General features: G+C 33.9%; 1 protein-coding gene across 10 annotated transcripts in view; it reads left to right on the top strand.

The window, feature by feature from the left end:
* The window catches only part of COBLL1 (cordon-bleu WH2 repeat protein like 1), a 200086-nt gene that overhangs the window by 137926 nt on the left and 35895 nt on the right, over positions 1-26265 (top strand). For 7 of the 10 annotated variants that reach the window (XM_007494279.3, XM_007494280.3, XM_007494277.3 and 4 more), the window contains exons 4-11: positions 2389-2590; positions 7394-7622; positions 8422-8460; positions 12265-12362; positions 12554-12790; positions 23215-23368; positions 23838-23912; positions 25965-26084. In XM_007494279.3, the coding sequence (XP_007494341.2) occupies positions 2389-2590; positions 7394-7622; positions 8422-8460; positions 12265-12362; positions 12554-12790; positions 23215-23368; positions 23838-23912; positions 25965-26084 (1154 nt within the window). The remainder of the gene's footprint in view (positions 1-2388; positions 2591-7393; positions 7623-8421; positions 8461-12264; positions 12363-12553; positions 12791-23214; positions 23369-23837; positions 23913-25964; positions 26085-26265) is intronic. The other 3 variants (XM_056793967.1, XM_007494282.3, XM_056793966.1) reach the window with 1 other exon arrangement.

Raw genomic sequence — 26265 nt, 5'->3', positions numbered from 1 at the left:
TACTAGTGTCCTTATCCTTGTCATTTCCCTGTGCACCTAACTTAGTCTTCTTGGCCTTTTTTTCCTTATCTTTAGTTACATTGTCTGCCTGTCCATTTCCCACTTTGATCTGATCTAAACCCTTTTCCTTTAAAAATTCTTCACATATATTCTTTACAAGATCTTCTAAGTTAGTGTCCACGACCATGAGTTGTGCTGCTGTCCTTGTTACCATAAACTTATAAATGTTCTTCATGTAAGTAAGAGTCTGTATGGCAGCCATGGTAATGATGTAAGCCTGAGTAATCACTTGCCATAAGATGGTTTTGTTTTGAAAAGGTATGCTCATCAGGAATGTATTGGTATTTGATATGTACCCCATCTTCTACAGTACTATATTGGTCATAGTGCTGTATAAGATATTATATACCCAGTAGCAGGCAATGATGGCTAACATCATCATACCAAACACTATCTGCATGAACATATTGTCTTTTCTCTTTTGGCTTCCTCTCTATAGGGTAGGGTCTTTACAGGGTGCCAAGTTGTATTAGGGAATTAACTTGAGGGTGATGATGATTGAAAGATCAGATCAGTCAACCTCCTCCCTGTCCTTCCTCCCTCCTCCCTTCCCCCATCAATTGGTTCTTCTGTTGGTATCACTGAAATCATTTCTGAGTGAGCATCTTGGTATATCAGACAGATAACTCTCTCTTTGATAAGTTTAAGTAAGGGATTTTATTTAGGAGAAAGGGAAAGGGAAGGGAAGTTGATGGGAGAGAGGGTTTGGGATTTCCCTAATCCTAAAATATTCCTATGTTGAAGGATAGTGGAATAGAGTCAAGAATTGGGATGATGACTAGCAAGTTTAAAAATTTTAGTCACTTGAGTCTTGAAGGGAGAAATCAATGAGAGCAGGATCTTTCAGTCCTTACTCTTTCTTGTCCCTAGAGCCAAAGACCAGGTCTCTCAGCTTGGCTTTTCCTTCCTGGTCACCATTCCATTTAGAATGCTGTCCTTGATTGACAGTTCTGCAGGTCTTGCTTCTTCATATCTGCTGCAGGCCTTTTCAATTCTCTCATCCACAGACAGGAGGAGGTCCTAGGTTCAAATCTTGCCTCAGACACTTCCTAGCTGTGTGATCCTGGGCAACCCCATTGCCTTACTGCTCTTCTGCCTTGGAAGCAATATATAGTATTGATTCTAAGATGGAAGGTAAAGGTTTTAAAAATAAATAAACAAACAAAATTGGATATACTATGGGCATCTCAGACTCAGAATGTCCCAAACCAGAACTCAATATTTCCCTGCATAAACTTGAAATCTGAACTTCCCTGTCATTGTCAAGAACTCCCATCCTTATTATCCCCCAGGTTTTCAAGATTGGTGAAAATTTCAACTTAATCTCTCCCATCAGGTGCTAAATGTTACCATTTCTACCTCCAAAACACCTCTCACATCCTACCTATTCACTCCATTCATATTGCTCCCCACTATAGTTAAAGTTCTCATCTCCCCTTGTGTAGATCGTTCTCAATTCCCAATTCCAGTCTCCCAACCTCAAGTCCTTCCTGTCCAATCCACTCAAAGCTGTCAAATGCTTTTCTTGAAATGTAGATTAAGCTGTCACCATCTACTCAGTAAATTCTTGGGGTTTTCTATTCCCTTTATGATTAATAACCACATTTTATAACTCAGGTCCTTCCTGCTTTTCCCTTCTCATTATATTTTATTCTCTGTTCTGCCCTCTACAATTTTGCTTCTCTGATCCCTTTGCTAATTCTTATACACCATGTTCTATTTCTCAGGTGTGTATGCCTTGTACTATCTGTTTTCAGTTCCTAGAATGCTCTGTGTCCTCACTTCTACCTCTTAGAATTCTTAACTTCCTTTAGGATTTAACTCAGATGCCACTTTCTGCAAGAGCCTTCCTGGTTACCAGTTGCTAGTGCTTTTCCTTCTAAGTTATTTTCCTATGTATTTTGTATGTGCCTTACAAGTATCCCCTCTTGAGAATATAAATTTCTTGTATGCTGAGTTCTAAGTGCCTGATTCATAGTAAATGCTTAATAAATAGATGTTTGTGGATTATTTGCAAATATTTGACTATAACTGGGTGACTTTCTTAGGGTACCTAAATTTTAGAAGTTGTTGATAGCATTAGTATTTCAGCTTTTAGAAAAAAATTAAATTTGACCTCTGATTAGCTAGGACAGTTAACTAAGATAAGACATTACAATGTGCCAAACTTTATACCCAAGAAGAGTTTTTCTATTACACTTCTCTTTTTTATTCTTACTATAACTGCCCTATGGTATAATGGGGCTCCCTGACCATATGAGGACTTTTTTTCAGTTATCCTTAATATTGACTGTGCTTTTGGTGATCATATTGGTCTTTATTTCACAGTAAACCCATGATGGACTTGTTAATATACCTTTGTGCACAATATCATTTGAACCCATCAAGCTATACAATTGATCTGTTGTCAGCTGAAAAAACACCAATTAAATTTAAACCCAACACACCAATTGGCATACTGGAAGTAGAGAAGGTAATTCTAAAACCAAAATATCTGGATAAGAAGAAGCCTACACCAGTGATACCAGAGGTAAGAATGATCCTTCTAATGTTGATGTCACAATGTATCAGAAATGCAATACTGTACCTGGCTGATTTTCAATCCTTAATAGAATTTTATTATGGTTTAATTGAAAACATATTTTATGATGAGGTGACGAAAAGATACTGTTAAGTCTTAAGTGTAGAAACTACTGGAGGAAAATGGTTACTGAGAACCACATACATAAGAGATTTTTTGGAGAATCCTTTCAAGTGTTCGTTATCTTCAGGCCCAGAACAGGTCATGTTTTGCCAACTTTTCTGATTAGTTACATTACAAACATTTTCTCTTAAGAACAACTTAAATATTTAATATTCTAAACTGCTTGAAATATTCATTTTAATGTTTTACTAAATAGGTAAAAGAATACACTTTTTCCATAAAAGAGTAGTACATCATAAATTACTTTGAGAGTAAACTATATTGCCTACACAATTTTATTATATTTTTTAAACTTGTTGCATGTTTTTTGTATTTTTTTCTCTAGGTAAATTAAATCTATTTCTATATACAGTGAAATATAAGGCCTTATGGAATAAAGAAATTTTAGTGATCATTAACTGTGTAAATATATGCTACTTTGGGGAACATATAAATTTGCAGGTTAAACAAATAAAGTATTCACAAAATAAAACTTATGGTATAGTTTTTACTATTTGATAAACCTAATATCACTACTTTAAATTTTTTCTCATTTCCTTCATTTTTAATAGCATGAGTTTATTTTTAAAGTATATTTTATTGATATTTTTTCTATAAGAAATTTATTTATCAATTTATTGTTCTACCATTCCCTATAACAATTTTAAAAAATAATATATAACCATTATTATAATTCAAGCATTCTGTCTTTACAAAATAAATGAAAATCTTAGGTTCTTAATAATTTACATTCAAATTTGAATATTAATATTATACCAAAGAGAACTTTTACATATAATTCATTTCTTACTTATACAAAGACATATAACTAGCTATTTTTTAAACTTTGTCACTTTTTAAATTTTTTTTTCTTCCTTCTTTTCTCCAAACCCTCTCCCTTCCACAATAAGGCAGGTAATATGATACTTTATGTGTGTTATAATATAATATACATTTATCTATTCCTCATATTTTAAAAGCAATTAAGCAAAACCAACCAACAAATTGAACACTGATATTATATAGAATATTTCATGATATACATTATTTTCTGATGAACAGATTCATTTTCTCAACTCTTCTCTATACCAACCTGGGTCATTAAAATTAAACATCATTTGATTTCATTGTCCCACCCCAGTCCCCATTATATTTTGTGTAGTCATCGTGTATGTCGTTTTCCAAGTTCACAACCATTGACTTTTTAAAATATAAAATTTTTTCAATATAAAACTGAAAGGGCAGAAGTAAGTTATATACTGAATAATGGAAAAAAAATTCCAATTTTTCTACACTATTCTCATCATCAGTTACAATGGAACCTCCACATTTGGATAATCTAATCCCTTGGTCTTCTGCTTAAAGAAGTAGATCAAGTGGGGAAGAGCAGCTGGACCAGACCAAGTACCAACAGAAGAAATCATCTATTCTGAAGACAACAGAATTTCAACATTATTAAAGAATTAATTTTCAAGATAAATCCCTCTCTTTATAAGAGGATATAAAAAATGTTTGAAGAGGAAAATTACATGAAGTTTTATTAGCAAATACATTGAGCAAATATCAGCAATTATAACTGATATAGCTTATTTTCTCATTTCTATGAAATCTTTATGAATTGTTGCAAAAACACTTATAAAAATACAATTAGGGCCAGTTAGGTAGCTCAGTGGATTGAGAGCCAGGGCTAGAGACCAGAAGTCATGGGTTAAAATCTGGCTTTAGGTACTTCCTACCTGTGTGTCCCTGGACAAGTCACCTTACCCCCCATTGCCTAGGCTTTACTATTCTTCTGCCTTGGAACCAATACGCAGTATTGATTCTAAGATGGAAGGTAAGGGTTTTTGGGGAAAAAATAAAAATTCAAGTAGAATATGTGACTATTATTTGTATTCTGGGTGCTTGGGACAAAAATAAAACTGTACATTTTCTCATACACAAATAAGTATAGTACAGAGAAATTTGAGGTGAGAGAAGGGATCAAAGAATTATATAGAAGAGCAAGTATTTGACATGGAGGAAAATGAAATTTGAAAGACTCTCCTATGAGAAGTTCCCTCTTGGGCATGTTAAAATCATATAAGAGAATTTTCCTTTTTCTTTTTAATATCGAAAGACACTTCTGAAAGACTTAACTCCAATCAATTCAATGTGTAACCATGTCTTCAGAGGATACAGGATGAAGCATGTTACTTGTCTCTTGGCAGAGAGATGCTGGACATAATGTGCAGAATTTGTTACATATTTTTGGACAAGGGAAAATCTCTCATGGGAGAGTCCTTTATAGGTGCAACAAGAGTGAAATTTAATTAATCCTTTCATATATAATGGATACACATGCTTGCCAAAGGCACTCAGCAAGTCATAAAGGTAATATCATGTATAAAGTCTAAGAGAAAGAGAGAATCCCTTTGGATTTTGGTTTTCTAAATGCTTTTTTTAAAAAATAAACATTATTTTAATTGGTCATTTTCAAACATTATTCATTGGAAACAAAAATAATTTTCTCCCCCCCCCCCCCCCCCACCTCTCCCATAGCTGACGCATGATTCCACTGGGTATTACATGTGTTCTTGACTCGAACCCATTTCCGTGTTGTTGGTATTTGCATTGGAGTGTTCATTTAGAGTCTCTCCTCAGTCATATCCCCTCAACCCCTGTAGTCAAGCAGTTACTTTTCATCGGTGTTTTTACTCCCACAGTTTATCCTCTGTTTGTGGATAGTGTTTTTTAGATCCCTGCAGATTGTTCAGGGACATTGCATTGACACTAATGGAGAAGTCCATCACCTTTGATTGTACCACAGTATATCAGTCTCTGTGTATAATGATTTCCTGGTTCTGCTCCTTTCGCTCTGCATCACTTCCTGGAGGTTGTTCCAGACTCCATGGAATTCCTCCACTTTATTATTCCTTTTAGCACTTCCATCACCAACATATACCACATTTTGTTCAGCCATTCCCCAATTGAAGGGTATCCCCTCATTTTCCACTAAATGCTTTTTTTATAAGAGAAGTAACTATTATTTTAGCTTGTTGATGAAATTTTCAATAATCATTTTCTGACATTTTGAGATCTATGTTTTCTCTGTCTCAGTCTCTCTCTCTCCCTCCTTTTTTCCCTCCCTCCCATCCCTCTTTCTCTCCCTCCTCTACCCCATTTTCTTTCCTCCTTTTCTCTCCTCTCCCTCCCCAAGATGGCAGGTGATATCATATATATTATACATATACTATCATTCAATACATATTTCCATGTTTGTAAAAGAAGACACATATCATTCAAACAAGGAAAAAAAACTAATGAAGGAGATAAAGTAAAAAATGCTGTGCCTCAATCTATGATTAGACTTCACTAGTTCTTTCTCTGGTAGTAGATAGCTTTTTATCCTTTTGAGTGTTTTGGAGATGTCCTAGATCCTTGTATTGTTGAGTTATTCACAGTTGGTCATCCAACATTTTTGCTGTTACTGTGTATAATGTTCTCCTTTTTCTTCTCAACTCATTTTGCATCACTGGGTTGTTTTCTTTTAGTGATAGTCCTTTTGGTCATTTTTTATGGCACTATAATCATATACCACAGCTCATTCAACCATTCCCCACTTGATGGACATCCTTTCAGCTTCTAATTCTTTATCACCACTGAAAGAGCTGCTATAAATATATTTGTGCCCTTTCCCCTTATCTTTGATCCATTTGGGATAAATGCCTAGTAGAGGTACTTCTGGATGAAAAAATGTGCAGTTTTATGGCCCTTTGGACATCATTCCAAATTGCTCTCCAGAGAGAATATTAGTTCACAACTTTTCCATTAATATTAATATTCCAATTTTTCCACATCCTCTCTAATATTTATCATTTTCCTTCTTGGTCATATTAGCCAAATCAAAAAGCATGAAGTTGTTACATACTCCTTTTGTAGATATTAATAAGTTGTTGGCATTGAATCCAAATGTACTCAAAGGCTTTTTAATGAGATATCTATAGCTACTCATAGAAATCAGTTTATTCTACATAGGATGGGGAAAAAAACCAAGCAACTAAAAACTGCCTTTTTTACTTTATACTATGATGTGAAATTGGATTATCTGTATTCTAGGAGTATATGTACGGTAGATGCATCCAGAGTGAATTAAGATGGTTCACAACTAAATACAAATACAGAAATATATAAAGCACTAAGCAGGTAAATTAGCACAGAGACCTCATATAAAGCTGACAATTAGCAAATCATTACCAAAATGTGTACTTCTTGAATAAAGAATATAAAAGAACTTTACCTTTTTTATGTTTTCTCATTTTAAAATAATACTGTAAAAATGAGCAAGGTAACTAATTTATCTTAAACTGTGTAGGATGTCAGTAATTATTTATTAAGGGGCCACAATGTGCTGAAGAGTTAAATCTTGTGGTTTGATGCCAAAGTACAAAATTTTATACAAAATTGATATCTTTTGACTTAGAGACTCTCTTGTAGAACTGGGAAAAAACACCGATCAAGATAACTTTTAGATGCAGACATAAAAATTAGTTGCAATTGGGTGAACATAGTTAAGAAAATTATTTCTTGGTTTCTAGGTCATTGAAATTCATCCATAATCTTTTTATCAGTTTGTAATGTTACTTTGACATTGTTTTTTATAATTTATTTTAGCAAACTGTACGAGTAGTGATAAATTACAAGAGAACACAGAAGACAGTTGTGAGAGTTAGTCCACATGCCCCACTTCAAGAACTCATCCCTATTATCTGCAGTAAATGTGAGTTTGACCCTTCACACACCATATTACTGAAGGACTACCAATCTCAGGAACCTCTTGACCTGTCTAAGTCCTTTAATGATCTTGGACTACGAGAACTCTATGCTATGGATGCCAGCAAAGGTAAGATTGCTTTGGTTTGTTTCATTTAGTAAGTATGTGTGTGTGTGTATGTATATATATGTATATGTGTATATGTATGTCATGTGTTTTCTCTACTTCTTAATTGGCAAATTAATAAAAATGGACTGTGGTACAAAAAAAGTAAGGGAAACTGAACCATGAAAACATCACTGATTTCATCTCATGAAACTAATAATTACAATTTCTCATTAGTTTAAGGTTCTTTACCAAGAATGGAATGGCTAATACCAGGTTTGTAGTTTTAAACAGAAAAAAAAAACAGCTTGAGTAATATCTTGTGAATTTCTTGTTCTCCTAATAAAGAATGAACTGCTATTGGTTGACTAAAATCCCATCTGAATCCATATTCATTTAACTTTTACAATATCATGTTTTAAATGTCCTAGATCTAGTATCTGACATAAATTGGTTCAAAAATATAGAAGTAAAAAAAAATTCCAATCAATTTGGACAAATGGCAAAAGATTTCATGTCCTAAGATTTGAAGATTTTTAAAGCATTTTGGTTTGGCATGTATTTCTAATGTATAAAATGTATGCATATGCGTTCCTAACAAATACTGATGTTTGGATTTTAAAATAATTTTTATAGCCTTTTGAAGGAAATATATATTGAAGAAAGAAAACAATTATTCCGTCTTTTATTAAATGTTAACACTTCCCTAAAGAGAGTGTTTAGATATAATTTACACCCCTTTCTTTGACACATGGAATTTTGAACTTGAATAAGCATCATCACTATAATCAACTTACCCTTTTATTACCTTCTTCCTCTATAGCTGCTTCTGTTACTGACTTTGGTTTATCATCTTCACAAGGTAAGGGTCATGAATTTGGGTTTTTAATATTATACACAGTAAGTAGAACTGTGTTATGTCATAACATTTCTACTTATTGATCATTGGGTAAATTGAAAGTATGTCTAAGTTCTAGAATACTTGCTAAGCGTTCACAAATTATTACAAACAAGGCTACAACCAGAATAAATGTTCTGGCATCTTAAGCATTTTAATTTATAATAGCATTGATTTTATTTGCTCAAAACTGCTTTCAAAAGTTATTACTCAGATTCTGAAAATTGTTACATACATTCTTCTCACTTTCTGAACTCATTGTATCAGAATCTCAGAGCTAGAAGCCACCTTTAAGATTTTCCAGTCCAGACTCCCATGCAGTTCCAGAACCCTGCTGACAATATGCTTGACAGTTTTTTTTTCCTCAATTGGTAGGAAGCTCACTACCTTACAAAGCATTCCATTCCATTTTAGGATTAACTTTAATTGTTGGAAAAATTGCCTTTTTGTTACTGCTTCTAATCCTTTATCTTTTCTCAAATGCTTTCTATACTCATCCTTCCTTAGGCTAATGGGTACCTGTGTAATTTACCTGAAATCTCCCCATGTATTAGTATATTTAAGGAAAATTATTCTAAAATGAAAAGTAAATGCTATTTTTCTCTTGTAGGAAGATTAAACAAAATAATTTTAGTGTAAATATTTTTAACTCATGTGGTTTAGTTAGTGGTGAGAGAGCCAGCTTCTTTGACCTCATGAAGACATAAAGCCTGTACACATTACTGGCCTATATTAACACTTTGGGGAGAAATCCCTTTTGCTTTTTCTCTTCAAAAATATTTTATAACAATAGAAAGAATGCTTTGTTGTTGTTGTTGTTGTTGTTGTTGGAAATTATGACACTATAAGCCCCAGCTTCTTCATCTACAAAACTGGGGGCCATGATCTGATGAACCTCTTGTAATTGTGAGAAACACAGCTAATATAGATACTCATGGATAGATAGATAGATAGATAGATAGATAGATAGATAGATAGATAGATAGATAGATAGATAGATAGATAGATAATCCTTTGGAAACTAAAGGGCAGAGTGACAACTACCCTTTTCAAATAGTTGGTAGTTTAGCCCATATCCAGTGTAGATGAATTTGTTGGTTGAAAAGAGAATTGAATTTAGAATTCCAAATACCATTCAATTCTTCTCCCTTTACTTTTGTTTTTTCTTATTATCATGGCTCTAGGAAAAATCCCTACAAATATTGCCTAGAACTTCACTTTAGGGGAAAAAAAAGAAAATCTTAGAAACTTGAGTCTCCAGTTCTGAGTCAACTCTAGCCTCCATTTATCTCCTTTTTTAAAAAAAATTAAAACCCTTACCTTCTGTTTTAGAATATAGAATATAGATATTAACTCTCAGTTCCAAGGCAGAAGAGTGGTAAGGGTTAGGCAACAGGGATTAAGCAATTTGTCCAGGGCATCATAGTTAGGAAGTATCTTGAGACCAGATTTGAACCTAGGACCACCTGTCTCTCAAGTCACTAAGCCACCTAACTGCTCCTCCATTTACCTTTTAAGTATGTTATAGTTACTTCTTTTATACTTTCACATCAAAGTTTGTGTTGCTAAAGGTTAAATACTACTGACCATAATCATTCTATCCATAAGTACCTATAAACTATTTCATAATTTTTATTACAGGATTCTCACTTTAATACCAAAATGAGAATTTTAGTCCTTATGGTCTAAACAAATTGTATTTTATACCTAAATTAATTATTCAGCACTCATTCTTTGCTTTCTTTATTGAATTTAATATCCCATGTTGGTTTAATTTTTTTTTTAATTTTCTCAGAGGTAGTGTATAAAATGTAGCTTAGCTATTATTCATTGTCAATAAATTTGATATAAAGAACAATTAATTGCAGTGGAAGGTAGGGAACAAATTCCTTTTGCATCTCTTGAAATCAATCGCAGATTTTAGAATACTTTATTAACCAGTAGCATCCACTACCAAAGTCTTAATATTATTGACAACTTACCTTGGAAATATGGAGCCAGAAAAGGATCGTGATATTCTACAAGCTGAGAGAATAAATGGTGAAATTCATGTGTGCTAATTGAAGCTAAGGAAACTACCATCATCCCACTTAGTTTTATCTCCTCTCTCACTTTTCTCCCTTTTTGTCTCTCATGCTTTTCTCTCTTACTGCCCTTTTCCTTCTTGTGTCTTTCTTTTCCTTCTATTTATATTTCCCTTTTTTCCCCTGTCTCAAATCTCCCACATTTCTATGCCTGTTTTCTAATTGGCCATAATATTTATTTAAAGTATATTTTTATTATTTGTTGTACATAGTAAATAAACTTTCATTTTATGCCTTTAATTTTGAAATAAGATAATTGATGTCTTAGATTTTAAAAAATATCTCCCTTTCAAGAAAAACAAAAACAAACAGAAAACCTCCAAACCCCAATTCTCCATTAAGATGTTTACATTTAGTATAGTCCTTGTGTCATTGGTCAGGATTTTCTCAGTAGAAAAGTTACCCATACAAGGGAAGGGACAGGCTATTTTGCAATATTTTAGGATAGAGTATCTTTAAATAGTTTGAAGTTGCTATCACTGTTTCAATAAGGATTGTAAAAAAAATTTTGGCAAATGTATACATGCCCTAAGTTTCCGCTTATAATAGTTTTTTTGGGAAGCCCTCTCAACTAACAAATTGTTACTTTCCAATAATTGAGAAACACTGTGGTTAGTGTTTCATAATTAGGAGGTAAGGTGCTGTGATTTTATCAATATTAAATTAATTATTAAACTGAAAATAGAGAAGATATATGTCTTCAGATAAAAATAATTCACAGGGAAAGGTATCATGTTGAGCAGGAAAAGTATGTAAACCAGTGTTAAGTTTTTTAAATTCTTTAATATTGATGGCATCCAAAATGTTTGACATCAATAGTAAAATACCATAAGAAAATCCAATGATGAATCCCTCTCATCTTTCGTTATAAATCTTTTTCTTGAATTTTGTACCTGAGGTTAATTATTGTGACATCCTAAATTAGAAAATAAACATTTTAATAGTTTTAAGGCCATATTTCATTCATGGTTCTTTTTTAAATGCTTAAACACTTAAAATCATTTGGCTGTGATTGTTATGGGCTAATGGAAGTAGTTATGGATTTCCCAAAGAAAAAACATCCTATGTGATGTTTATAAATATCTTGCAGTGGGGATTTTGGAGAATATTAAAAGACCAAAGAAAACATACATTTTGACGTGGTTATATTTTTAAGGTGTGAAATTACATTTTTACTACTTATTCATACATCATATTCTACTAAATGAAATTGTTAGCATTAAAGATTTTAAAAATCTTTTGGAAATACTACCAGACATATGGGTCAATATTGACATATGAGACATATGAGTCAATATTTAAATATGTCAGTATATAGACCTGGAGAAATTTTATTATTATGTAATTAAAGACTTTTCCAATTTAAGCCTCTGCTTGAAGCAAATATTAATAATCGTGAAATCTTTGACAGTGTTTAGTGGTAATTTAGATTCTTGTGTTTTTTAAAGTAAAATATTATTTATGGTTGTTTAGCAATTAGTCAAAAAGCACAAATGAAAGAGAGAAAAAAGTAACATAATAGATACTTTGTATGACCTGGTTAACATAATATTTTGGCATTTTCTTTCCAAAGATCTGTAGTTATTATTGAATACACACATTTTAAAAGGCTTGGTGATAGAAAACTAAGGAAATGGAGGTCTCAGATAATAGGGAGGAAAAAGTAACACATCTTTTATTTTAGATTCCTGCCAAGTATCTCCAAACGTAGATATTATGAATGAAAGAGAAAATAAGAAGTTTTTCAGCTTTTTTCAACGCAGCAAGAAAAGAAGAGAACAAGTAAGCTTTTTAATATTGAAATGTGATTTGTAACATTTCTTATAAACTTTATAAGTATTTTCTTTTCTTTTCTAAACTTTTACCTTCCATCAATCCACTGAGCCACCTAGCTGCCTCCCAGTATTTTATTTTCTTAACCTTAACTAATACTTAATGTTTTTCCTCCTCTCCCTCCCTTACCCCTTCTTTAGACTTCAAGTGCTCCTGCAACTCCTTTGATGAGTAAACCTAGGCCAACTTTTACAAGATCAAATACCATTTCTAAACCATATATCTCAAATACACTGCCATCTGATGTGCCAAAAAAGAGGAGAGCTCCCTTGCCTCCAATGCCAACCTCTCAGAGTTCCCCACAGGATCTTGGCCATACTCAGAAAAGACCAACTTCCTGTATGGTGAAATCCATCAGTGTGGATGAAACAAATAAGGTGAGTTATCCATGGTGTTTTTAAACTATTCTTTCTTTAGTTTCTAGTAGACCTGAGAAGGGAAAATTTTGCTATAGTCATCAAGTAATGTTGGTAGGAATTCAGTCTATATAAAGTTCTGAGATATACCAAGAGCATAAATATATGATTGATGGTTCAGAAATTTCCACTTTGAAAAATCATTAATTTAAGTTGCCAGAGGATATTGATAAAGTACTTAGGTCTAGGTAATGGCTTTGTCATAACAGCTTGCTTAGAAGCGAATGTATTTGTGGTACCTGTGAGGCTTTTATGTTGGGAAGTCCTTTACTCTTGTTAAATAAAATGAATACAAATTTTAATATATTCTTCATCAAATAAACAGTTTTCCTGAATGACTTCATTAACTATCTATTAGTTCACAATAGCATCCTAGGTGTCATGCAGAAATGGCACTAAAACAAATTTATAGCCAAGGAAAATAAATCTTTGGATTTATAAATAATGAGGAAAAGTAAATGAAACCAAATAGTCTTTGCTTCTGAAGTTATTAATTTCTGTCAGTACCATAATTGATTGTTGGTAATAGGGGATATTATTTTCATGAAAGTATGATCACTTTTTTAAAATTCAGCTAAATGAAAATCATTCTCCTAAATTTTAACTTTTTAGCTTCCTCTCAGCCATTACCTCACAATCACTGTTTAGCTCTTCCAAATACACACCATAGTTTCTGATTCTTCTCTTTCCTTTTATGTCTTCTTCCTCTAACTCCTTCAAATCAATTTTTTTTGTTGTTTACTCATTTCACTCATGCCCTATTCTTTGTGACTCCATATGATATTGATTTGTCATTTCCTTCTCCAGTTTATTTTACAGATGAGGAAACTGAGGCAAACAGAGTTAAGTGATTTTCCCAGGATCTCATAGGTAGAAAGTATCTAATGCTGAATTTGAACTCAGTTCTTCTTGACTCCAACCCTGGCATTCTAACTGGCTTTGATACTGTTGCCTTTTGTATCTGTTCTCTTTCTTATGATATGCTTATCACTCCTACCACTAAACACATGACATTTCTCCCCTATCTATTCATCCAAAGGGAGCGGGGTAACTTTGTATCATTCTCATCCTATAGCATGCTATTTTGCACAAAGTAGTTGCCTAGTAAATGTTTGTTGAATAAATGTATATGTCTCATCTTCTCTAAAAGAGGATAAGGAAGAATCTTTCATCATATTGTATTTTTAAAAAATCTCCCAGGACATCAGCCACAGCGTTATATATATGGTTGTTTAATAGGTAATTGTTTACTTAATTATTTTATGGATATCACTTAATTAAGATATACAGAGGGAAGGGCGAGTGTGACTTATCCCACTTAAAAGGTGCAGTTGCTTTCAAAACCTCCATTTGCACTTAATGTATGTTTAAATATTTAATATGTTTAATATTTCTATTTTATATATTTAATATATCTACTATATCTATTATTCATAAATTATATTTCTAATACATTTATTCTATATAAATTAAAATTTAATATACCATTTAATTTATTATATTTAATATAGCAAATATAAATATGGGTGGACCACATAGAGAAATGCATAGATAATCTCTGATCAAGGATCAGACTACTGTTTCCTCCTTTTCAAGAGAGGAGAAGGTCAGTAGCCTATTGGGGATGGAGCAGGAAGAATCCTGTATTGTTTGTGTCTGGGCAATCCCTTCTTCATTCTTCTATCTCTAAGAGGGGTATTGAGCTAGAATTAAATGTGTCAAGGGCAGCTAGGTGGCTCAGTAAATTAAGGGCCAGGCCTAGAGACAGGAGGTGCTCAGTTTAAATCTGGCCTCAGACACTTCCTAGCTGTGTGACCCTGGGTAAGTCCCTTAACCCCCATTGCTTAGCCCATAAATCTCTTCTACCTTGGAACCAATACACAGTAGGTATTCTAAAGTGGAAAGTAAGGATTAAAAATAATAATAATAATTGTTTGTCACACATATCAAATATCTATGTGATATTTGGCATGATAAGGGGTTAAAAAATGTTCCTTCCCTCACACTAAATACTGATTATGCAAATAACAGTTACCAATAGCTACTATACCATCTCTTTATCAAAGTAAACAATAAACTGAAATTAGGGAAATTATAAAGATGAAGTGAAAACAAATGCAGTTATTAATGAATTAACTAGATGCAAAGTGAGATATCAGGTAGACCAGGGAAAGAATAATCTCGATTTGAAAAGCAAGTTGGTTCTTAATAGGTTTGTAAGCTCAGGGAATGGAGGAGCATATTTGAGGCTAGCTTCCCCAGGTGTGGCTCCAAGGAAACCTGTAGCCCCACCTTTTGAAAGTTTGCACTTTTCTCTTTTGACTGCCACCTTTGAAATATCTACCCTTGATTCAGTTTTTCAGTGGCATCACTTCAGAGTTCTCTTAGCCAATCAGGAATCACAACTTCCTTCACACAAAAGCTTCACAGAGCTGCCCCTTAAGAAAACCACCCAAGACTTGGTAGAAGTGAGGTTATGTGTATATTTCATTTTTACAAGTGGCTCAGTCACTTGAAAAAATGTTTTACTTTTTTTTGTGTGAGAATGACTCTTAGCAATTCATCTATAAAGTCTTCCTTTAGGAGAGAAAAAAACCCCAGAATCTTGCAAATAAATCTTTGTAAGTTCAAGGGGCTGCAACTGAAAGTAAATAAAACTTTTCTAATGAATTTTAATGAAATTGACTTCAACATTTAATTTGTTTATATAACCAAGTCTTAAAATCTGAAAATTTCAGCCAGCTTTGGCTAAATAGATAGTTTAAACACATTACTGTGTTAGGTGACATCTTGATGAATTTAAATATTGTCAGGTTAACTTTAGCAAAGGATCGAAGTAAATGTTACAGGTGTACACTTAAATTTTGCCTATCTATGCTTCTTGTTGGTTTTGACTCAAAAATTAAAATTAAATGATCGTTTAAGTAAATTAAACATCTAGAATACTGAAAAAAATAAAATGTGACATAGGGATCCACTTTACTAATTTATCCATCTGTGAAGAATCTTGATAAGCTGTTTATCCTCAAGAAAACAAATCCTTTTTGCATGTGAAAGTAAACCACAAGAGAGCGCTGTTTAACAGAGGTACAATCCTTTGTTTTCTTCAAGTTTCATTTTTCATTTTAGAAAATGAGAAATGTTAAACAATATGAAACAAATTTTATTAGAAATACTATAACAACAATTTTATGTGTTTATCTAAGGATTTTGTGGCAGAGAAAAATAGATTAGCAAATAAAGGTAGTTGATATCTAATAGTGCTATACAAGTGGTTTGAAATTATAATGACTTTTATTTTGGCCCATCATATTCCATATAAGTGTTCCTAGTGATTTTTGATGGATTAATAGACACAAATGGCATTTCAATATAAGATGTCTACTTCAGAGAACATTTTCAGGTAGAGTCAAAGATCTACAAAATACTACCCTTCTCCCCTGAAAAAATAGCAATCCACATTTTTACTTGTCTTAATTTACATTTAATAAGCTAAGTACACTCTTATTCTGTCAGCACTATATCATCAAAGTTACTTATAATATTAATAATTAAAATAATGTTGTTGTTCAGTCATTTTCAGTCATGTCCAAGTCTTTGTGACCTTATTTGAGTTTTTCTTGGCAAAGATACTATAGTGATTTGCCATTTCCTTCTCCAGTTCATTTTACAGATGAGGAAACTGAGGCAAACAGGATAAAGTTACTTACCCAAGATCATGCAGCTAAGTGTCTGAGGCTGGATTCTAACCTAGGAAGATGAGTCTGATTCACTCTAGGCCAGGCACTCTACTCACTGCACCATCAAGCTGCCTCTATAGTAAAGTTTAATAAAAGTTTAGACATTATACTACATTCATTCTCATTTAAGCCTCATAACAAACTTCAGAGATAGTTGTTATATATCATCTGCATCCTATAGATAGAAAAACTGAAGTCGAGGCTTCTCCTGATAGTGAAGGAAATTCAGTCTATTTTACCACTTCCCTCTCTTATATAACTTATTTTGATTGTCAGAAAAATATAGCAGCCTGTTCAAATGTGACTTCAGTTACCTTCTAGCTATGTAACCCTGGGAAAGTCACTCAACACTAATTGCCAAGTTCTTGCCTCTCTTCTGCCTTCAAGGCATTAAGACCGTATCAATTTTAAGATAGAAGGTAAGGGTTTTCAAAAAGGGTAGAGGGTAAGGATAGCAAGCTTAGCCCATTATACTAAATCACATATTAAAAACACATTCACTCTTAATTTGTTTATTTTCTGTTCAACCTAGACATTTTGTGATTGTCCTGTTCTTTCTTTATGGGGCAAGCCCCAGTGTTTTCACAAAGGAAAAAATAAAAAAGAATATTATTATTATTAATTTCATGTTTCATTTGGGTAACAGTAATTGCCCTTTAAAATGGGATTGGCAAACTGAAAACCCTGAAAAATCTTCTTTGCCCTTAGATAGTATGGCTCCCATGAGAATGCACTCTAGAAAGGCTACTAGTCCTCTAAGCTAATTATAGCAGATGATTACATAGTTTCCAAAGAATTACTGAGGGGGAGAAAATACTTTTCTTTTCCCAAAACCTTTTCATTGAAATCCATTTAAAATATAGTTTTTAGTCTAAAAACAAGATTGTGGATGAAGTGAGGTGGTGGTGAAGAATGTTTTTATATTCTCAAAAACTGAAAAAAAATTCTCATTGAAAAAAAATTTTTTAAGCAAGTATCTTTCAGTCACCTCAAGTACTTCTATTTACCTCTTCTCATGGTTTTAGACTAGGTATTATTTTCTGGTTTAAATATGGGCCTGTTTGTGCTTTCTGTACAAAATTTCAGTGAAGAAATAAGGGAAGTTAGAATGGGTATGATGGGGGAAAAAGTAATAAATTTGGGCTAAATCAAGAGACATCTATAAAGTGCTTACCATAAGCAAGGGGCCTTAACTTGGGTGTCTATGGAAGTATTTACCAATCTTCTTTAATGAGGGTGTCTTTTGTCTGTTGATTATATCCAGTTGATCCTGTGTATAGCTTGTTTGTACATAATTATTTGCATGTTGTTTCCCCCTTAAGACTGTGAGTTCTGAGAGGGCAGGGACTATTTTTAACCTTTCTTCATATCCCCAGTATTTATCAGAGTGCTTGATACATAGTAGGTATGTAATAAATGTTTATTGTCTGACCACAATTGAATTATCTCTAATTGTTGGCCTGAGCTTTTTTTTTTTTTGATGAATAAATCTCTTTCAAGTATTTTTTTGCACTCCCATTTTTACAGATGAGGAAACTGAGATTCATAGAGTAAATGAGAAATTTCAAACCATGTATTCTGATTCTCAAACCTTATATCACACTGATAGTTTATTCTATTTACCTTAAACCTAAATACACTCTAGCAAGTCCAGAGGAAAAATCTAATTAAACTTAAATAAATCTGACATTCTTTTTTCTTTTTTGTTCATATTTGGTTAAGGGCTAAGACTTCATGATGAAGTTTCTAATGCCAATTAAGGATTTTCCTCATAGAGGTCATGAGTCTTCTCTAGAGGAAAATGGCTCCTTTTGTTGATAATCTTTATCCAAAAGCTAATGATCCAAATACCCCACTTCTATTTCCCCCTTTAATTTTTCTGACGTAATACTATCTCAAAGTTGACTGTTGGATTTTGTTGTTGGAGTGGAGTGTACTTAAACTGTAGGCATTACTCATCACCTGAAACCTAGTTATGACATGTCACAGCAGGCTAACCCAGAGTCCTTTCTGACAGTATTGTCCCTCCCCCCAGGGGAAGCTCAAGTGCAATTGTGCCTTTTATGAATGTCTTTGTTGACCACCTCACTGCTCTAGTGATGAATATTCCTTCCCTTTCATGCCATAGTTTCTCAGTAGCAATAAAATTATCCTGAAAAAATAAGGTTATAAAACCTTTACTATATCTTACCACACATGCTGATTTTTACCACTCCCCTCCCAGTTGCCATCCCACAAGCTGAGCATCCATTTAAGCCTGTTTTAACAAATATACAGAATAAATTCTAGCTTAATGTAGGACTGAAACCTCTCTCTTTGTGGCAGATACTAAATCCTACATATATAGAAAAATAAATATCCTGAACAAATATGTCAGCTTAGTCTAACGTGGGATTGTTGCTGAGGTGTAGGTTGATAAATGTGGCTATGGTTATTTGACAAGGTCAGGAATTCTGCTGTCATTGAGTTTTTTTGAATTGTGGAAAGATCATCAGAAGAGATTTGTGGGTCTATTTATGCCAATTCTACTCCTTCATATTATTCTGTGTGAAGCAGTCTGCTTAATTGAGGCACAAACAAAAGTCCTTTGAAGATGACCTCCAGGTCTAACTCTCAGGCAGATATTACTCCTGAAGAAATGAATGTCATGACTGGGTTTTATCAGGTAATAGAAAAGACAAGTGACAATGATGGAGAAACTGACATCAGTGACCAGGAGAAATACATATTTTTATCACTGATCAGTTAAAGAAGAATTCCTTCATTGTGGAACACTGTAATAATAATAGCTAATGTTTATTTAGCTTACTTATCTCTTAAAGGTTTTCAAAGCACATTTATATATAGTTTCCTCTGATCTTTACAACCTTGGGAAGTAGAGTGTTTTATTATCATCCTCATTTTCAAATGAGGAAACTGAGGTAGAGTCATGCAGCTAATAAGTGTCTGGATCTAGCTTTGATTTCAAGTCTTCCTGACTCTGGGCTCAGTACTCTGCCCTTTGTTGCCCCTTAGCTGTGCCTTTGTTAACACAGGGAAGGTGATGTGATTCATAGTATAACTAATATAATAATATGGATAATAAGCATAACTGAACCTCTGAGTAGTAAGGGGCTTCATAGTAGTATTTTACTGTAAATTTGTTTGGATCCCCCAAAATAAGGAGTTGAGACTGGTCAAGAAGTATGGTGGATAGAACTGTAAGCCTGGAGTTAGGAAGACCTAGGTTAAAATCTAGCCTCAGACACTCCCTAGCTGTGTGACCTTAGGTAAGCCACTTTACCCTAGTTTCTTAGACTTGCCCTTCTGTTTAGAATTGTTACACATACTCTAAGGTAGGAAAAGGCAGGTACACGGGGTTCCATTATATATTGGAATATATATAGCAACATTCTTTGTGGGAACAAGGATCTAGAAACAAAATAGATACCTATGTGCTTGAGAATGAATGAAAAAATATAATTGAATATGAATATCAGGAAATATTATTGCTCACTGACATCATGAATGTAGGTTCAGAGAGATGTGTATTAACTGATATAAAGTCAAATCAAGAAGAACCAAGAAAATAATAATTATACTTGCAGCAACACAAATGAAAACATCACCAAAAGGAAGTCATGCTCTGAGTATTTGACAAATTGAAGACCCTAGAAAATAATTGGTGGAACATGTCTCCTGGCTCATGGTAGCATGTCAGGAAACTAGTAGTGAAGAATATATGATTAATATCTGTATTAGATTTTTGAGTCTGATTGTTCTTTTTTTTTTTCAAAAGAGTGGTTTAATCTTGAAAGAGAGGAGTAGGGGGAATATAAAGACAAAAAAGACATTAAAAGTAGTTTTCAAACACCATGTGCATGAATAAATTCAATAAATAGAAGGCTCTAGTTGAGTATTAAGAATATAAAAACTGAAGTTAGAAATTTTTTTCAAATGGACCTTCAGAAATACCTTAACTTGGGGGCAGCTAGGTGACTCAGTGGATTGAGAGCCAGATCCAGAAATAGAATTTCCTGGGTTCAAATATGGTCTCTGACACTACCCAGCTGTTTAACCCTGGGCAAGTCACTTAACCCCCAATTGCCTAGCTCTCACTGCTCTTTTTTTAAAGAAATACATTAACCTGTTTATTAAATAGTGTTTTTGCAGTGTTGCTTCTCAGTTTTCATTCCTCTTGACTTCTCTGCACCTATTAACACTGTTAATTAACTTTTCTCTACTTCTTTGGAACACTACTTTCTCTTGGTTCTTCATCTACCTACTGACCACTCTTCTGTCTCTTTTTCTGGATTCTCATCTAGGTCATGTCATTTAGTCTTTGACATCTCACAGGATTCTTCCCTGAACTCTCCTTTCTTCTCAGTCTATTATACCTTACTTGGTGACTTCATCAATTTCCATGGATTTGATTACCATCTCTATCCTGATCTTTCTCAAATCTTCCCATTCCACTGACCTCCACTCTCATATCCCCAACTGCCTTTTAGAAATCTCAAATTCAATGTGTCCAGTAGACATCTTAAACTTAATTTGTTCAAAACTGAAATCAATTATATTTCCCCCTAAACTCTCCCTATCTCCTGCCTTCTTTATTACTGTAGAGGGCAACAGTATCCTCCAAGTCCCTGAGCCTCACAACCACGGTGTCATCCTTGACTCCTCTCTATCTCTCACCCCCCCCATATCTTTGTATTTTATCTTTTCAACATCCCTCAAATAATGGCCCCTTCTCTCCTCTGACACTGCATCCACTCCAGTGCAGGCTCTAAATATATCATCCCTGAACTATTATAGTCACCTGCTGGTATGTCTTCCTGCCTCAAGATTCTCCCCCATTCTAGTCCATCTTCCATTCAGCTACCAGCATGATTTCTAAAAGCACATCTGACCGTGTCAAACTCCTCCTTAATAAACTCCAATGGATCTGTGACCTGAAAGATAAAAATATAAAATCCTGTTTGATTTTGTGTGTGTGTGTGTGTTTGTTTTTTTGTTGTACTAACATACCCAGGTAACTCTTTCCCTCCTCTCCCCTCATTAGACAAGGCAACATTTGACAGAAAGATATATATATGTATATAAAACTATGTCTCGCTTAATTCTGTTTCTTAGTTTTTTCTCTGAAGGTGGATATATAAAATCATTCTTCAAAAAATATTTCTGTTGTTGTATATAGTGTTCTCTTGACTCTTCTTATTTCACTTCATATAGTTTCATGCATGTCTTTCCATGGTTTTTTTTATTAAATTTACCTACTTGTCATTTTTTATGGTGTATTAATTAGTATTCTATCACGATCATATGCTACAACTTGTTTAGCCATTCAATTGATAGGCATCTCTTCAGTTGCCAGTTCTTTACCACCACAAAGAGACAAAGCTCCTTGTGATATACTGCCTCCCCCTCCACCTTTCAAGTCTCTTTAGATGCTACTTCCCATGTCATTCTCTATACCCAGATGCTAAAAAAAAAAATGCCCTTGCTTTTCCTCAAACAAGACAATACATCTCAATTCTGGGCATTTTCTCTGACTGTTCTGCATTTCTGGAATGCTCTCCTTTATCTCCACATTCTGGCATCCTTGACTTCCTTCAATTTCCAACTGAAATTCCATTTTCCATAGGAAGCCTTTCTAAACCCCTCTTAACTCTAGTGCCTTCTCTCTATTAATTATTTCCTACCTATCCTGTGTAGGACTTGTTTATATATATTTGTTTTGCTTCTTGACCTCCCCCATTACATTGTAAATACCTTGAGGGCAGGCACTGTCATTTGCCGCTAGTTTTTATCCCCAGGGCTTAGCCTTAGCACAGGTAGACTCTTAAGAAATGTTTATTGACTATCTGGTACTTTACATGTTTCCCTTCCCCTGTCTTTTTCTCAATAAATTAACTATATATTCACAGAATCACAAATTTAGAATTAGAAGAGACCCTAGAGGTCATCTGCTCCCATGTATACATTTTACTCTTCAATTTGCCCATATAGCAAGTGGAAGAACTGAGATTTTGGACCTGATATTCTTTCCATTGAACTGTGCTGATTTAATTGTTACTTTAGACCAGGAGTTCCTAAACTGGCATTCATGGACTATATTCCCCCTTCTCCCCTACCCTGAGATCTGTGAACTTATTTGTCTATTGTTATTTTTAATATTTTGCTAACCTTCAATATAATTGATTTTAATCGCAGTCTTTAGAATTTTATGAATTTAAAAACACCATAAGGGGCCCACAGCCTTCATTTGCAAAGGGACCCCTGCTCTAGCCTTTTTCTGTTTATTTTTGGTTAACATGGATTTGATTTATGTAAATTAGCATGACACAAACTGAAAATTAACTGCCAAATATCATTATAGCACTTTAAGGTTTGCCCAGAGCTATACATGAGCTATTTCATTTCATCCTGACAATAACTCTGAGAGATAGGAGCTGTTATTTTCCCCATTTTATAGATGAGGAGACCAAATCTAAAAGACGTTTACTGACCTGCTGAGGGTTAAACTGCTAGTAAGTTCTGAAGCTACATTTGAACTCTTCTTCCTGACTTGTGGTCCAGTGTTTTATCCACAGTGCTACCTAGCTATCTCATAAATTATCCCTAAATAACCAGCTATTGTGTTATTTGTTTCACTCTTCTTAGGATCCTTCTGGAGAAGGCATACTGAGGTCAGGGTCACTGCCACTCAGCCACACATCCTCAACTAATTCTTCTTTGAGAAGGACAAAGCGCAAAGCACCATCCCCACCATCTAAAGTATCTCCAGATCAAAGTTCTGAGACCAGTAATGTGACAGGTAATGATGTTACTTTTTCCATTGACAGTGTTTGCAGATATTGTTTTTGAATTAGCTGGTAGAAAACATAGTAAAATAGTATTTAAGCTAGAGCTTTAGGTTAGTAAATAATAATCCTATTTATCTCTTATAACCTGTTCTCTAGTTATATATCTTTGTTTCTTAAACAAAAAGTCAAAGTAATAAGATCTGGTGGGGAAAAATGTTTTCTATTATAAAATTCCTGTTGGAGTTAGATTATAAATTTGTTATTCATTTAGCAAACAGTTCTGAAACTCTGATATATGGTAAATGAAAAAGAAAAGGAAAGTCAAACTTAATTTGGATGTCATGGAAAGATCTAATAACATAACTGCTTACACATATGTACACATACACAGTTTTAGGTAATGGTATGCCAGGGTTTATTAGAAACTTATTCTCTTTGCAGTTATGGCATTTTTGTGATGATTGTTATTTTTTCTTCTAGCACTGAAATCAGTAGATGCAACTCCAAAAGAAAGTATTCCAGAAACAAATCTTCCTGAAGGGTCACCAGATTCTGGTAGTTTATAACCTATAAATTTGGGGGTTCATGAGAATGAAAATTACAGATGACAGAAAAAGTAAAAGTCATATAGTAAAAGTACTGAAAATTATTGTGATAAACTGTGTGGCAATATACATTGAAAGCTAATTTAATTTAAAAATTTAAATTAAAAATTAAAATATATATAAACCTTTAGCTTCTATCTTAGAACTGATATTCATTATTGATTCTAAGTCAGAAGAGTGGTTTTAAGCAAATGTGGTTGTGACTTGTCTAGGGTCACATAGTTAGGAAATCTCTGAAGTCACATTTGAACCCAGGTCCCCTGAACTCTAGGTCTGATATACTATCCACTGTGCTACCTAACTGCCCCTAAATGGCATTGCTTTTAAAACTCCATACTGGGACATGACTAGCTTTTGTAGTGATAAAAGATATAGATAGCTTTTTTAAAGCTCTATTCTATAATTATTATTAGAGCATAAAGCTTAAACTCTGAGTGTCCTAGGCACCTAAGATTATAAATTTCAGAGAAGATGTCAGCCTATATTCATAGAGGGAGTTTAAACACCTGAGAAGTCCTTATGCGCATGAAATCTCAAGTCTAGCCCTTATTAGCCTATCCTTAACACCAGTAGGATTCCTAACTTTGTTCTTGGAGTTTCCTTTTTGGGGTTCAGGTTTGTGTTTTCGTCAGCACGGATAAATCCTAGTGATGAAGCTGTACCCTTTTCATGTGGTTTCTTAAAAAATATACTTATCCTTGCTCATCTTGTTTTTCCCCTTGAATAGCCCTATAGAGTTGGTTAGCATTTTTCATGCCCTTTTCTTGGTGAATGGACACATGATGATTGGGCCTCCCAAAAAGCAAACTATGAAAATTTGAAATACCATTTCTTTATGCCATTTTGATAGTTGGAAATCCAGAATTTGGTTATCATATCCTTTTTTCAGAAATAGGGTTACAACATAAACCTCAGCCAAAAAGAAAAAAAGAAAAAATTTTCTAGCATCAAGCAGGTGGTCCCTATTCAACAACAATCTAGTAGCATGATTTGAAGTTTTATTAACTTAAGTCTATTTGCTCTATGAATATTTTTATGAACACATTTAAACAACCATTGACATGAAGAAATACAAGAGATTTACTTGATTATCAGAGTCCCTAATTTTTAGACAACAAATAAAGCACATTGAGAAGGTCAGAAATAAAAATGGGAGTTACATTAGCACCCTTGTATCTTAGGAAAGTCAAGGCTATGGTTTCCCTGGTATAGGGAACTCCTTCTAGACAAAAGTAAACTTATTCCACTTACGTAGATAGATGCCTTCTCTGCATTTAAGTTTTTTAAAGGATTAACCTAGAACATTTAGAACTTATATGTCTTGCCCAGGATCATAGAGCTAGTAAGTATCAAAGCTAAGTGGCAAAGGGCATAGGAGCATGGGGTCTGGAATCAGGAAGACCTAAGTTAAAATGTGGCCTCAAACCTGTGTGACCCTGGGCAAGTCACTGAATCCTGTAGACCTCAGTTTCCTCTTTTGCAAAACGATCTGGAGAAGGAAATGGCAAATCACTCCAGTATGTCTGCCAAGAAAACCCCAGAGTCATAAAGAGCCAGGAATGACTGAAACGATTGAACAACAACAAACTATAGTTGTAAGACTGTTTATCATGTATTTAGTGTCAGGGGAAATGAGATTAACCTGATGCATTTTTTTTCTCTCTGTCCCAAAGCACTTTGCTAGTTCTGTGTTAGATTCCTGTCCTACAAAGAACATGTCTTAAATACAATAACACATTGAATACAATGCTGTTCATTTCAAGCATGAAAATGAAGTGAAAAGAAAAGCTTTTGGACAGGGCATGAAAAGAAAAGCTTTTGGACAGGGCATAGTCTGGTTTTTAAATCTGCTTTTTCTCACTGAGCCTGTTCACTTTTTATCCCAGTTTCTCCTTGTTTTATTTACCTGTGATTAGAACCTATCTTGTTTTAAGTGACTTTGTAATTTTTATTAACCCTATTATCTAAGAGCTCTCATTCATAGAAACTACTTCCTTGACAGATGCTTCCCTTTGCTTTGAGCTACCTGGTCATGAACCAAGTACTGTCCTGAAACTTGCCGATGAAGCTCCTTATTCTGATCGTGCTGAAACACCCGAGTTAACCATAACATCACTAAAACGTAGGTGGTGGGAGCTTGGTTCCCTAAGCCGCTTTGCTTAATCTACATTTGTCAACTGCTTTCATTTGTCGACTTTTGTTTCTTCTAAAATCCTTCTAAACAAGCTGTTCCTTATAAAAATGATGCTCCTTACTTTCCCTAGAAATGTTAGAGAGTTTTTTTAGCCTTATTTGATTTTTCT

Source organism: Monodelphis domestica, chromosome 4, assembly GCF_027887165.1.
Source record: "Monodelphis domestica isolate mMonDom1 chromosome 4, mMonDom1.pri, whole genome shotgun sequence".
NCBI lineage: Eukaryota > Metazoa > Chordata > Mammalia > Didelphimorphia > Didelphidae > Monodelphis > Monodelphis domestica.
The sequence above is the reverse complement of the archived record's forward strand: the minus strand, read 5'-3'. Positions and strand labels throughout refer to the sequence as shown.